Here is a 15,781-nt window from a genome sequence, read left to right on the forward strand (position 1 = left end):
TGGGAATCTTGAATAGGACTAGAGAGATTGTTTTACTTCTGTATTGGGCACTGTTGTGACCGCTGCTGGAATACTGTGTTCAGTTTTGATGCCCACAATTCAAGAAGGGTATTGATAAATTGGAGCGGGTTCAGAGAAAAGTCATGAGAATCATTAAAGTACTAGAAAACACACCTTATAGTGATAGACTGAAGGAGCTCAATCTGTTTAGCTTAACAAAGAGAAGGTTAAGGGGTGACTTGATTTCAGTCTATATTACCTACATGGGAACAAATATTTAATAATGGGCTCTTCAGTCTAGCTGAGAAAGGTATAGTATCACCCGATGGCTGAAAGTTGAAAGTAGACAAATTCAATCTGGAAATAAGTCTCAAATTTTTTATGGTGAGAGTAATTAACCACTGGAACAATTTACCAAAGGTAGTGATGGATTCTCCCTTACTGACAATTTTTAAATTATGATTGGATTTTTTTTTCTAAAAGATCTGCTCCAGGAATTCTTTTGGGGATGTTCTATGGCCTGTGTTGTACAAGAGGTCAGACTAGATGATCACAATGGTCCCTTCTCCTGTAGAATCTAGGAACAGTACCTGCTTAAGAAGTGTGAGTTCATATATGTCTGTTCACTCCTTGTATATTAGCCTGTTGTTACTATAGAGTGTATCTGACTATCACATTAGCATCTTTGTGACCTCACTCAGTAGCAGAAATAATTGTTTAGAACAAGCTGAAAGATGGTGAATATGAAATTAAATCATATATTAGAGAACATACTGGCTAGTTTGGTTACATAGAAAAGATCCCCAATTGATTTTAAATAATGTGGGAGTGGGAGTCAATATCATCCTGGCCACTAGAAAATAAGTAGGAAGTAGGAATATTTCTCTCTCTCAGTCCCAGGATTTTTAAAAATAAAATAACTCTCCCCTTGATATCTCCCAAATCTCCTTAGATTACTTATCAGGAATGGGGGGAAATGTTTTATTTTTTGGCAGTCTGCTTGGGTACCAAAATGTAAGTTTTGTTCACCTTTTTTCGAAATACTGTCTGAGTAAAACAATGTTAGAACACTTCTGTTGCCTCTACATTTTCTTCTTTCTCTGGTAATCTCTCTCTTTCCCCACTTCTTCCCACTTTCTCCGTCCTATGTTCCGCTGGCTCTCTCTGTCTGTCTAGTAGGGAGAGCTACAGTCATCAAGTAATGCTGATCTCTGATGTACTTTACACATGGTTTTACCTATAAAGGGAAACTGCCTCGGACTGTGTTAAGCAGATTTCACTGCGCTGCTAGCTCCATGTGTCAGGAACTTCCTTACGTGAGCCATACAGTAACTCAGGCTTCTGATGGGGCCAGTGGTACTGTAGTAGTCTGTAAATGATTTGGATGACTGGGGTGTTTATGTGTAATGGGAGGCCAGGAATGAGTAGCAGGTTTCTCTGGATGCATGTATGTGGTGGGTCTGCGAGGCATTCTTGGCCTCCCACAAAACATAACATCCCAGCCATTGAAATCATTTACAGACTACCACAGTCCATCAGTCAGCAGAAGGTCTACCACACTTACATGCAGAAGGAAACCCTACTATGCACGACTCTGTGGGAGACCTGTATTGAAATCCCATGTGAATTTGGGCGTGCCTATGGGCCTGACCAATGCCCACTGAAGTCAGCGGATGGACTCATTCGTTTCCATAGGCTTTGTCCCAGGCTCAGGTTTTAACGATTTGGAGCACTGTTGAGATAACATTCATACCTCATGGGGGGAGAAGAAAGTGACTCTGTGGTGCCTCAGATTTATACCTTTTTTTTTCAACCCTCGTGTTGTCTATTTTGATCATAAGAAACAGTCCTTGCTCCGAAAAAGCTTACAGCATGGTTTCACAGTGCCTAGCACAGTGGGACCCTGATTTTGGGTGCAGCCTGTATACACGACCATAACACTTTTAATAATAGGTAATATCCGATACTAAGAATCCACCCAGAGACTCCTCAAATGTACAGTAGACAATATTCTTCCACTTTTATTAAATGACCACGTCTGTAAACAACTGATTTTTGCCAATACTTTTGTACTAGTGACATACAAGAAGGAGAATTGGCTGCCAGTTCAAGCATAAGGTCACTTTATTGAACACAGGAAGGGGAATGGACGGTAGCTCCTGGTATGACTGCTAGCGCAGTTGGTGAAGCCAAGTGCGTAGAGTTGAGGATAGTAAATGGGGAACAAAAGCCCCAAACTCTGCTGACTCTCATTCCCTGTGTCTGAACCACAAAGAGCGGGCGTTAGGAGACTGGGCTTTACAAGACTCTCCTTTATTGTTGTTGTGGAAGGTGTGTTTTGTTTCGTTTGCCATAGAACTGTTTTTTAAAGTAATTACTATAACAACGTTTTTACAAAAACTAGAGAGACGTGAAAAGAATGAGGGCAGGGAAGTCATGTAGACCTTTCCAGGATAAGCAGTATTGAAGCTTTGGGGTTGCACAATATTTTCTCTTGTATTACCATCAACTCCAGAAGCTTCCAAGAATCAGTAAATTGAATTATTGTCCTGCTTAGTTTTATTTTCTGCTACTTTGTAAACAGTCATTAAGTTCAAAAGTTGATGGCTTTCCCATTACTCATGACAGACAATACCTGTAGACAATGTAGTTAGTGTAAGAATAAGTATCAAGTTATGATATAGTGAATAATGATCTAATGTTAGTTTGGAAGTGAAGAAGTACTTGATTGGACTGAAAGTTCATTGCCTGCAGTCTGTCTCCTGTGTACTGTTTGTGTTGTGATCCAACTACATTGTACTTTGTATTTGAACCCAAATGCTACATTAATTTTTTGTTTATTATTTGAAAGGAAAACTAAAGATGTTAAGTGAAAATTTTCTTTTCTCTCTAAATTATCTGCTTAAATATCTTCTTACTGAGGTAAACAATTGCATTGGTATTATGTCTGAAATGTCATTTCTCAGTAGGTTCTTTGGCAAGTGGCTTCAATAAAAATGTAGCATGGAAGCATCTTAAGGAGAGGTAGGCCATCAGATTAGATCAGCGGTTCTCAAACTGTGGGTTGGGACTCCAAAGTGAGTTGCAACCCCATTTTAATGGGGTCTCCAGGGCCAGCATTAGACTTACTGGGACCCAGGGCTGAAGCTGAAGCCCGAGCTCCAACCCCACTTGGGGCAGCGGGGCTCAGGCTGCGGCCCCCTCTCCCGCCACTTGGGGCAGTGGGACTCGGGCTGCGGCCCCCTCTCCCCCAACTCAGGGCGGCGGGGCTTGAGCTGCACCCCCTCCCCTCCCGGGATCATGTAGTAACTTTGTTATCAGAAGGGGGTCGCGATGCAATGAAATTTGAGAACTTCTGTCATATTAAAAGGTCTGTGGTTTTAAGAGACAGGGAGGATACCTGCACAGGTATTTTTCACTGGGGATAGCAGGTTTATGGGTGTCAGATACATTTCTCAAGCTATGCTTTAAATTAAGCTAGTTAATATTCAGATGAAATATATGCATATCAAGCAGTATTCCAGTTAAAGAAAAAGTCCTAAACATGTTAAAGTATGGGAATAAACAGTTAGGAGAATGTCAATAAATTTTATAATATCCTCCCAGTTTCTTAAATAAATACACACAGGTGAAATATCTCATTGCACGTTCCAAACACCGCTTTTAACTCCGCTCCTGTATCTCTTACCAGCCTCATCCTGTAGACCAGAAAACCTCTGAAACCTAACAGCTCTACCTCATGTACATTATGAATGTGAATGACAATCATATGATACTACTGTGTTTGGAATTTTTTACTATTTAATAATGGACAGAAAGGGGATATTTTATTTTGGAATCAAAATTTTGTTGTATGGATTTATTATTTATAAAGTTAGTAATGTTTTAAGTACTTTCTTTTCAATGTACTAAAAATTAAAATGATAAAAGTTTTATTCTTGGTATATCCATTTCAACAATAAAAAAATCCTTTTCTTAACGGCCAAGAAAAGGGTTTCTACAAGAGACTCACTTAAATCAACTGGATGAAATGTGTAGGACAAAGGCAGATTAAGGTTTCCTGGGGCCCTGGGCTGGTGCAAGTGGGTACCCCTCCCCACCCCTTCTGCCTGCAGCCCTGCCCCCATTTTGCCCCTTCCGCCTGTGGCCCTGCCCAAAGCCCCACCCCTTTCTGCCCCTTCCCCGGGGCTGATCCTGTTCCACCCAGGGTCTCTATCTCACTGCAGCGCCGCAACCCCTTTTGCTCCTTTCTGCCCCCGCCCCTCCACTGCGGCCCCAAGGCCAGAGAGGCTCTTTCCCCACACCACAGCCCTGAGGCTGCAGCAGGGAGTGAGAGCTCCTCCAGTCCCAGTGCTGCATAGGGGTCCAGGTGCTGGGGTTTCCTCTGCCACTTCCCGCAGTTCTGCAGGGGACCACGGTTGGGGTGCTGGGGCTTCTGCCTCCACATCCACCAGGCGCTTCTGCCAGAGGGGGGGTCTGGCATGGGGACTTGCCCTGCCGCCCCGCAGCTTCTGCTGGGAATGGGGTCAGGGGTCGCTGAGGGGAGGGGCTTGCCCTGCTGCCCTGCAGCTTCTGCCAGGGGTGGGGTCCCTGTCCTGTAGCTTCTGCTGGGGACAGGCTCGGGGGCTACTAGGCAGGGACTTCCCCCATCCTGAGGCTGCTGACAGGATAGGGGGCTGCTGGGGATGGAGGACCACTCTGTGGGGCTTCCCCCATCTGGCAGCTGCTGCCGCTGAGCAAGGTCAGGGCGTGGGGGGCTTCCTTGCCCCGCTGGCCAGGGCTCCAGCCTTCCAGCGGCGGCAGAATTTTTCCGGGAGCCGCCCCTGTTGTCTGGGGCCCCTGGGCACAGGCCCTGTTGTCCCAGTGACTAATCTGTGAGTAGACAGTGGATAAGACAAGATGTTTTTGGGTCATGCCAGCTGAGCCTGGGGAAATTTAATCATATTAATTCATAAAGGTATTTCTGCTATGAATCAGACTTTGAAGGCTTTTGTTAAGTAAAAGAACTAGTCTTGTTTAATCTATAAGCATTGAGTGAGTAGGATACTACAGTACATTTTATCCTCTAAATGTACTGAACTGAACAGTGGGTGGGCAATAATATGAGATAACTATTGAGGGCTGCATACAAGATCTCTACTGAGCATTTTGTTCTTACATCCTATTCTGTGCCATGGTTTACATTGCATCTAAACTTCCCAAGCAACTAGCCATGTGAAGCCCTCGCTGTACTTGATTATTTGGCTTTCTGCAACCAGTAATGAGATTTTTGAAGGAGTCAGTACTGTACCACTGAATACAAAGGATGCTTGGGGGCCTGTGTGTAGGATGGTAGATTAGGTTGATCTTGGCATCCTGATTGAGGCGTCCCTGGATGCATTACCCATTTTATACAGCACTAATTCCAAGAATGACACTGCAAGGATCCAAAACTTGGGAGTTCTCAAGGTATACCTATGGGGTTTCATATGTTCACTTACTAGCTCCCCCCTAAATTAGGAGGGCTCTTAAACTTTTCATTTTTTGTAGTCTGAATTCTAGTTTGTGTTCTGTGTAAACAATGATGGATTCCAAATTAACTGTAGCCACTTGGGAAAAAGTTAGGTATCATTAATGCTCAATGCAAATATCAACTCAGTAAACACCAATGGTCTGAAAAGCAATAAAATCATCAGGCTACAATGAGGAAAAGATAGAACAGAACACTGAAAATATAACATTACCATTAATACCATAACATTACCATTCCTTCACTTAGGAAGGAACAATCAGTTGCACACATACAAAATGGGAGATGACTGCCTAGGAAGGAGTACTGCGGAAACGGATCTGTGGGTCAGAGTGGATTACAAGCTAAATATGAGTCCACCGTGTAACACTATTGCAAAAAAAGAAAACATCATTCTGGGATGTAATAGCACAAGTGTTGTAAGCAAGATACAAGAAGTAATTCTTCCGCTTTACTCCATGCTGATTAGGCCTCAACTGAAGTATTGTATTCAGTACTGGGCGCCACATTTTAGGAAAAATATGGACAAATTGGAGAAAGTCCAGAGAAGAGCAACAAAAATGATTAAAGGACTAGAAAACACAATCTATGAGGGAAGATTTAAAAAATTGTGTTTGTTTAGTCTGGAGAAGAGAAGACTGAGAGGGGACATGGTAACAGTTTTTAATTACATAATACAAATACAAGGAGGCGGGAGAAAAAATGTTCTCATTAACCTTTGATGGGAGAAGAAGCAATGGGCTTAAATTGCAACAAGGGTGGTTTAGGTTGGACATGAGGAAAATCTTCCTAACTGTCAGGGTGGTTAAACACTGGAATAAATTGCCTAGGGAGGTTGTGGAATCTCCATCATTGGAGATTTTCAAGAGCAGGCTAGCCTGCTCTAGATAACACTTAGTCCTGCCACGAGTGCAGGGGACTGGACTAGATGACCTCTCGAGGTCCCTTCCAGTCCTATGATTCCACAAGTCAATGTTATGAATACCATATTCAGGGTTGGCTTCCAAAAAGTTAACCACTGTGAATATAAAAAAAATATATAGCAGAAATAGAAAAGGCCCAGGGAAGAGCAATAGAAAGGAATATTCCTGGAGATACCATGACAGTCAGATACCACAGTACTGTATCTTCGTGTGCAAGCTAGTTTTGACTTTTGGAAAAGCATACTGTGTTGTTGTTAGTTTTGAGCTATTTGAGTTTCTGTATAGAGACAGCTTTAGGAAAGTGGGAGCTGTGCAAACAGCAGGAGAGGTTTTTCTGCCTTGGGCTCTGATTAGAGTCTATTCTTGAGGCAGAGTTTGTCCTTGGGAACCAAGCACTGGTGTCGGTCTGAAATTCTGGGAAGAAGATATTGTTCTGCATGCTGTTTGACCATCTCATTCCAGAACTGGTATAGGTGTGTAAATAAAACAAGTTATATTAGAATATACCCAGACTTATCACTGAGTATTACATATTCTTGTAATGCATCTGCTGCTGGTCACTGTCAAAGACAGGATACCAGACTGTATGGAATGATGGTCTGAACTGGAATGGCAGCTCAGGTGTTCCAGTAGTTCTCAAAGATTGATTTTAAAAGGAAATTGTGAGGCTAAACATATTAAAAAGGAACCAACAGATTTCCTTAACTGTGTTACAGCTTAGGTTATTAAGAGTGAAATAATTTTAAAAATCAATATTACTTTTAATCATTTATGCTGTTTATGTTTTGTATTTCTTTCCTCCTACACAAAGAAAAATAGACTACTCCATTTCTAATCAGGTTCTTGTTTCAGCTTCCTCTACACAGCACACTGCTGCAGTGTGCGGGTTGCAAATACCCCAGAGGATTTTCTTTTTCAAATCTTTCCCTTGGAATTTTAAAATAATCATAAAAATCTTTAAGGTGGCTGTATGTTTGGTAAAAGCTTTTATTAAAGCTAATTTTTCAGTCAAATTGGACCTCCCAATGACACTTTAAGTCCCTTGCTTTAAAATAGTGGAAGCTAAATTTTCCTCTCTTGCTTCCTTTCATGTTCAAAAACTGAAATAATTTATTGCAACAAAGGAATGTGTATAGAATCCAGTAACCAACAGAGGATGTGGAAAGATTTATTAGGAGAAACATTAAGAGCATTCCTGGCCAGGTGTATTTCTTTTTCTCCTTTAAAAAAAAAAAAAGTATACAACTTTGGCCAACTTCAGATATGGCTGGAAGCCTATTTAGAAAACGTAATGTCTGCAATTGTGAAACACTTCTCCACATTGCAGCCGCAAACTAAACAAAAGTGGAGACTGGAGATTGTTCTTGCTGAATTTCAAGAAGTGTGTTACTGAATCTTGAAAACAATTAAAATGTTTTTATCGCCCTATGGTCCTGATTCCCCATCCGTTGCACCTTGTGCCGTCATTTACACCTGTGCAACATGGGCAAAAACCAGAATGGCATCTTCTGACAGCCACTTTGCACAAGCGTGTAAATGTCTACACAAGATGAAAGACAATGCAGAATTGGGCCCCATGAAGCCAATTCTGCACTCCTTGTTTATCCCCTGCGCTAATTGGGAGTTTTGTCTGAATAAGAAATACAGGATTTAACCATAAGTGAACAATAAACATCTGTGTTCTCAATGGCTGTGATTGTTATTTTTAACTCAGAGAATTTTGCAGGCTACTAGTAAATAATATTGACTAATCCTCCTAGGTATCAAAAATACATGAAATGGTTCCTATATCTAGGAATTACCATGTTTTCTCTGTATACACGATAACTGTTTCCAAAAATGGAATTTTAGGGCAAAATTCTAGTCTGAGCCAATCATTCATATTTCCAAACTAACGACTAAAGGCTCATGTGACTTACCTGGGATGAGCCAATGTGCAACAGAATAGCTCTGCTTTATTCCCTTATCATCTTAAAACTAGGGCTGTTGATTAATCACAGTTATCTCACATGATTAACTCAAAAAAATTAATCATGATTTAAAAAATTAATCGCGATTAACTTTTAAACAATATAATACCAATTGAAATTAATTCAATATTTTGAATGTTTTTCTACATTTTCAAACATATTGATTTCAGTTACAACACAGGATACAAAATATACAGTGCTCACTCATATTATTATTTTTATTACAAATATTTGCACTGTAAAAATAATAAACAAAAGAAATAGTATTTTTCAGTTCACCTCATACAGATACTGTAGTGCAATCTCTTTATCAAGGAAGTGCAACTTACAAATGTAGATTGTTTTTTGTTACATAAACTGCACTCAAAAAACAAAAGAATGTAAAACTTTAGAGCCTACAAGTCCACTTAGTCTTACTTCTTGTTCAGCCAATTGCTAAGACAAACAAGTTTGTTTACATTTACAGAAGGTAAATGCTGCCCATTTCTTATTTACAACGTCACCTGAAAGTGAGAACAGGCATTTGCATGGTACTTTTGTAGCCAGCATTGCAAGGTATTTACATGCCAGATATGCTAAACATTCGTGTACCCCTTGCTTCGGCCACCATTCCAGAGGACATGGTTCCATGCTGATGATGCTCGTTAAAAAAATGTGTTAATTAAATTTGTGACTGAACTTCTTGGGGGAGAATTGTATGTTTCCTGCTCCGTTTTACCCACATTCTGCCATATATTTCATGTTATAGCAATCTTGGATGATGACCCAGCACATGTTGTTCGTTTTAAGAACACTTTCACTACAGATTTGACAAAATGCAAAGAAGGTACCAGTGTGAGATTTCTAAAGATAGCAACAGCACTCAACCCAAGTTTTAAGAATCTGAAGTGCCTTCCAAAATCTGAGAGGGATGAGGTGTGGAGCATGCTTTCAGAAGTCTTAAAAGAGCAACACTCCCATGCGGAAACTACAGAATTGAACCACCAAAAAGGAAAATCAGCCCTCTGCTGGTGGCATCTGACTCAGATGATGAAAATGAATATGCGTCTTGCTTCACTGCTTTGGATCGTTATCAAGCAGAACCCATCATCGGCATGGACGCATGGCCCCTGGAATGGTGGTTGAAGCATGATGGGACATATGAATTTTAGCGCATCTGGCACGTAAATATACCAGTGCCATGCAAACACCTGTTGTCACTTTCAGGTGACAATGTAAACAGGAAGAGGGGAGCATTAACTCCTGCAAGTGTAAACAGACTTGTTTGAGCAATCGGCTGAACAAGAAGTAGGACTAAAGTGTAGGCTCTAAAGTTTTAAATTGTTTTATTTTTGAGTGGTTATTTTTTTTGTACATAATTCTACATGTGTAAGTTCAGCTTTCATGATAAAGAGATTGCGCTACATTATTTGTATTAGATTATTTGAAAAATACTATTTCTTTGTTTTTTTCTTGTGCAAATATTTGTAATAAAAATAATGGTATAAAGTGAGCACTATACACTTTGTATTCTGTGTGGTAATTGAACTCAATATATCTGAAAATGTAGAAAACATCAAAAATATTTTTAAAATGGTATTCTGTTGTTGTTTAACAGTGCAATTAATTGTGATTAATTTTTTTAGTCACATGATTAACGTGATTAATTTTTCTAATCGCTTGACAGCCCTACTTAAAACTACAACCCCCGGTACCCCTTCTCTAACTTCAGTCCTCTCTTTAAACCCTCTCTTCTAGTTCTTCCAACTTCCCTTTCTGCCCTGGTTCTCATCATTTTCTTAAAAATGAACATATGACAGTGAGCTTCTCCAATGCCCCCCTGCCCAATATCCATTTTCCTTTCACTCCCAGTTAGACTTCAAGGCCTCTTACGCTTAACTTCTAACTCCTGTACTTATATACTCATTCTGCCTTCCCCCATGCAGTAGCCCCTCTCCTTAAAAAAGCAAGCAATTGAGTCAATCTTCATTTTTATATCATTTCCCTTTATCCATTAACCCATGTTTCTTGAACATGCCATCTATAATCATTGGCTCAGCATCTTCTTTTCTGATTCCTCTTTAGAAATCTGACTTTTGTTCCACTGCTGCACACACGACTGGATTTAGGGGCAGGCAACCCAGGCGACTGCTTGGGGAGCCGAGCTTGGGTGGCGCCAGGCTCAGGATGCTGTTTTTGTTTTTAGCAACAAAAGGCAAAATAGAATGTTAGTAACAAAAGGCAAAATAGAAGTAACGTGTTCAGGTATTCCATGTATGGATTCATTTTTCACTAACAATTTTTTTTATTTGCACGGCATATATGGCATGAATAAATACAGATTTACAGATCCTAGCGTGCAAATGTATTGTCTTGTATGACCGGGATAAATCATGCATGCAAATCGTAAATAAAAGTCATGAAATGGCCTACAAATGCAATAAAAATAAGGTATTCAAAATTTTAATAAATGGTGGGGTGGCGCTGAACACGCTCCTCGCCTGGGGCGCCATTTGGTCTAGGGCTAGTCTTGGCTGCACACATATCACTCCCACCAATGAGTTACTGCTGGCTACATCTATTGACATCTAATCAGTGTGCAGGTGGAGATACGAATTGTCCATACAGATTTGGCTTTTTATCTGCATATAATTAGGAAAATTTGGAAGCCAGATTGAATTCCCTTTGAAAAACTCATCTCCACTGCCTGTTAAGGACCTTCATATTGTACTAGAGTGCCAGTAATGTTGTACCATCCCCTGTTGGCCTTTATACGTGCCTACCAAGAACAGACTAACTTCTTTGATTGTTTGAACAAAGATAGGCTCAAATCACTAAGGTCCCAATGTTTAAATCTCATTGAAGTCACATGTTTCAGTGCTTTACTGAATAGGACTGGATTTAAGCACATGCTTAAAGTTAAGTATGTGCTTAAATGCTTTGTTTAGTTTGGACCTAAATTTGGATCCAGATTTCTCAAACCCTAAAATGTGAGGGTGTTAGGATTCTGGGTTTTGCTTCTGCCTGGGAAGCTGCTCATGGAATTTGGAGTTGTATTCACTTTCAAACACAAGTTGGGAAGAGGGAGTCTGGAAAAAAGGTTTCATTTTAGATCATCTCTTAATTGAGGCGATCTCATGTCATTAACCTGAAACAATTAAAATACATTCCATTACCGTTTGTTTACATTCTACTTCTGTCTACAAATGTTTTTTTATGGTATAGATTGGAGAACTGACATTAGTATGACATTTTCTTTTATAAACAATCAACATTTTTGGAAGGTTTTTGTACTGGTAAATGCAGCACATTTTGAATTTGTGTCAGAAGTCATAAACTGATTGTGCATATTTTTAAAAGGGTGTTAAGTGAGATTAACTTTTTTCATAATTGCTCACAGGCTATTCCTTTTTTCTTTCAGGATGATCCGAAGCTTCAGGAGACAATAAATTCTGCTGCTGCCATTATCTCTGCATTAATAAAGGACAGAAACCCGGAGCTGATTGGCCAGCTGTTGGTAGCATGAATAACTAAATCATTTGTAGCTAACAGAAGTATTTCTTTTTCATCATGTGTTTACCAATGTTCTTGAAACATTTTACTCTGTGACAAAACCACTGGACTTACAAAGTTTGTTATTAGGATATTTTATCAACATAAAATGTAAGTCTGACCTTGTGTTGAGATGCAAGTGTAAATGAAATAGAAGATGCTGTGAGGTGCACCAGGTATTATACTTTAAAGTGTTTATATTGAAGCATTAGATGTGAGGTACTAATCATTTCAAAAACTACAACTGAGTGGTGCTATTTAGTCCTTTCATGTCCAAAGCACTTGATCTAAGCACAAATTTCTTTTCAACCAGATAACATATATGATATTAAAGCACAACTGGTGCTCTTTAATACAAGACATAGTCCCTTGGACTTTAATGAAAGTATCCTGGTAGTGTTTTCAAGATCTGGTCCTTATTCCCCAGAGAATGAAGATTAAATTTTAAAAATACATTTGTGCATACCATATGAGATGTAATAGCCTATCCTGGGAGTGCAGAATTAGGAATTCATTGTGGTGGGAACTAATTCTTTTTAAAGCTTGAAAGGTTATCAGTTCTGATGGTAGTGGAGAAATAAGACAGAAGAAAGACTCTCTTCTTCAGTAATTGAGCTGCACTTTCAGTTTTTGTGTCACTCTGATTTTCTGTTTGATATATGTGTTTGTTAGACCATCATCTGGAAGACAGTATCATAACTGCTAATGCATGGAGGGTGTTTTGACATTTAAATGAAGATGGCTTAGGGAGGAGGGTAGAATAAGAAGTTTTCACTTATCTGCGTTGAATATTTTCACATGTTCTACTAGCTTAAAATGTACAGTTCTCTACTGCCTCTGGCAGCACATAACCCCCTGCAGTCTTAATGTTTTTTTGGTACTGTGTTTCCCCAATTTGTGAATAGGTTAGATTACATTCTTAGGAACTCTTGTTGACTTCATTGTAATTGGAACAAGAACTTTGTGAAATATTCAGCGCATAAGTAGCTGTCCCACATGTGCTCCCAGGAACCTCCCACCATCTCCAGGTTTAGAGATGGCTCCTATTCCAAGGGGAAATTTCCCCTAGAAACCAGCCATGCAATGCATTTTGCTGCTGACCTGTCACTGCAATCTTCCCAGGGATGAAGTCTGTCAGCATGGAAATTGGGCCTTGGCATAATGCTGGAGAATGCACAGTTACATGCACTGCGGCTCTGAGGTCATAGAAGGGGGAAGATTGTTCCCTGACTTACGGGTATATGGGGAATTTTTTCAAGGGTCTCAGCCAGAAAAAGGAGACAGGAGACCCCGTTCTGTCAAAGATTTCCCTGTCTCAGTGGCATTCAGGTGGGAAGAGTAGTGATCTCCCCTTCTCTATTAGGCAAACCTCACAAAATTCCTGTGAAGAAGAGGGCCCCAATTTTGATAAAAAAAGAGCCCTCCCAAACATCCATCACTGACTGTTGGATGTCTCCCTTCGCCAGCGCAACAGCCCATTGAAAGATAGCCAACACAGTTGTTTGCAAAAAATAAAACAATCCCTGCCTGCTACCCTTCCTCCTCTCTCCCTGCGGATTCCCAGCTGTGCCAGGTAAGGAGCCTAATGCAGTCTTAAGGCTGTAATAAATTCAACTGCCTGCATGGCCCCCTGTGAGTGGGAGAAGGTTTGGTCGAGAAGAGGATGCAGTCTTGCATGGGGAAGGTGGATGTTCAATACAATCTTTGTGTCTCAGCAGGTAAAATCTTCGTACTTCTTTCTGCTCACCTGCTAGATGTGCACTCCTGGCCATGGAGCATGGGTTGATGGTGGGTTATTTTGCCCTTGCAATAAACCTGGTGCAGGAGAAGATTGGCCTAATGTGAAGTCCCAAGCACAGTATTCTGAGGCTTAGGTGCTCCAGAAGATCTCATCTGGTACATTAGATAAGGTCCTATAAGAATCTGAATCTACTTTGGGTTCGCTCTGCTAATGAGTACTCTTAGACACCGGATGAACTACGTGTGTCTCTGCTTTAAAATCCTGCTAAGAAACTGATGTTGATCTAAATTTTCCTCCGTTACAAGGTACAACAAATAGTTATGACTGCCTCTTTTTCATCCAGAGCAGACATTTTCATTCAATACAGAAACCTGTATAAAAGAGCTATAAGCTTCTCATTTAGTCAGTATTAGCTGTTTTCTCCTTTGCTCCTCTTCCCTCTCTATAATTATCACAAATGAATCATTTGTCCTTCTTTGACATTATACAACAAATACATTTGTGTTAGCACCTTACATAGCTATAGAATACCTATGCAGTTTAGTTAGACAAATTAGAAACTTGAGAGTTTACATTATTTGCATTCACTTATGAATAAGCTTTTCAAATTCACTTTTATCTGACATTCATAGATTGAGTTTGATGCAGTAATTCATCTCTCAGGCTTGCAAAAGATGTGATGTAAGTTATTAATTGGATTTCAAACACTTAGATTACTAGTGACTTATTATTTTGCTGCTGCTTCACTATAACATGTAGAAAGGCTCTAACACAAAATATATGATGCGTTTCCCCAGGACTGACAAGCGAGCAAAGAAAAAATCCTTTATGTTTTACATCTACAGTAATTATAGCCACTGTGCTTAAATTCAAGCATTGTAGTAAGGAAACTGACTTATCATAAAATTATCAATTATGTCAGTTTCACTTATATTGAGTTGTAATTTTTACCTAATTATTTATTTTGAACAGGTTTTGATACAACTGAAAATTTCTCATGCAATAAACTTGTATAATGAAAAATGATTTTCTATGGGCTATTTGGGAGCACTTGAAAAGAAAATAAACAGTGTAAATTAAGTTTCAGGTTCTCAGTATAGATTTAACGTTTATTTAAACTGAAATGTAGGATAAAATAACAGGTTTCCTTGATGTGCCATTGCTGTTGTTTCTCTTTAAACAATCCATAAACAGCCAGTAAACTCGCATGGAGAAAGTAAAAATTACAAAAGCAAAGCTATTGAGACACGGTAAAATAGTAAGCTTCTGTAGGAATGAATGAAACAAAATAGAATTAATGATATTTGAGTGTCCCAACCAAATCTAAGTGGTGCCTTTTTCATTAATGTTAATATCTAAAATATGAATAAATAGGTACGGTGAAATTAAGAAACTGGTTGATTGTTTTTTATCTACACACAGCAGTTCACAAATAGTTATACAAATGAAAAAATTGGCATATGTACATATGCTGTTTGAGTTTAACTAGTAATCAGTCACAAGCCATATTGCTTTGAATATCTAGACAGAGATAATACACTAACCAGATTCAGCCGCTCCTACTCACCTTACCCCTCAAGTAATAACCAATAATATTTCTTGAGTAAAATGCTATTTAATGTGAATAAGGGTTTCAGAATCTGACCCTAGTAATTATTATAATGATTGCAAAGTTGACGGAATAATTGTTATATATATATATATCTGTACAGTGAAACAAACCTGCTTGTCACAATTGAAAATAAAGTAAAAACTTGAGGTCTGCTAGGTCATTTGGTAGAAAAATTTCTACCCTGATCTTCATTATATTTCCAGGCCATCTGACTTGAAAATTACATTTGGTTGTTTCACTGAAAAAAATTACATGAATGAAAAGCACAGAAGGCAACATAATACAGAAACATCCAGATAGGGGATGGAATTCTAGCCCTACTGAAATCAATGGCAAAACTCCCATTTTGCCCTTAGGGGCCAGGATTTCACCCATGAAGGTTGCGGCTGACCCTCTCAGTATAATGGACTGAACAACAAAACTCTGTGTCCAAAGCCTTTAAGTTTTGGGCACATTCAGCGTTATATCCACATGAAAATAGACTTTTTGGTGCTT

General features: G+C 39.5%; 1 protein-coding gene across 4 annotated transcripts in view; it reads left to right on the plus strand.

The window, feature by feature from the left end:
* Positions 1-15,063, plus strand: part of CRPPA (CDP-L-ribitol pyrophosphorylase A) — a 180,140-nt gene extending 165,077 nt beyond the window's left edge. For all 4 annotated transcript variants that reach the window (XM_043541121.1, XM_037890589.2, XM_043541122.1 and 1 more), the window contains one exon: positions 11,803-15,063. In XM_043541121.1, the coding sequence (XP_043397056.1) occupies positions 11,803-11,830 (28 nt within the window). In that variant the 3' untranslated portion in view covers positions 11,831-15,063. The remainder of the gene's footprint in view (positions 1-11,802) is intronic.
* The last annotated feature ends 718 nt before the right edge of the window (positions 15,064-15,781 follow it).

Source organism: Chelonia mydas, chromosome 2 (genome assembly GCF_015237465.2).
Source record: "Chelonia mydas isolate rCheMyd1 chromosome 2, rCheMyd1.pri.v2, whole genome shotgun sequence".
In the NCBI taxonomy this organism is placed as follows: domain Eukaryota; kingdom Metazoa; phylum Chordata; order Testudines; family Cheloniidae; genus Chelonia; species Chelonia mydas.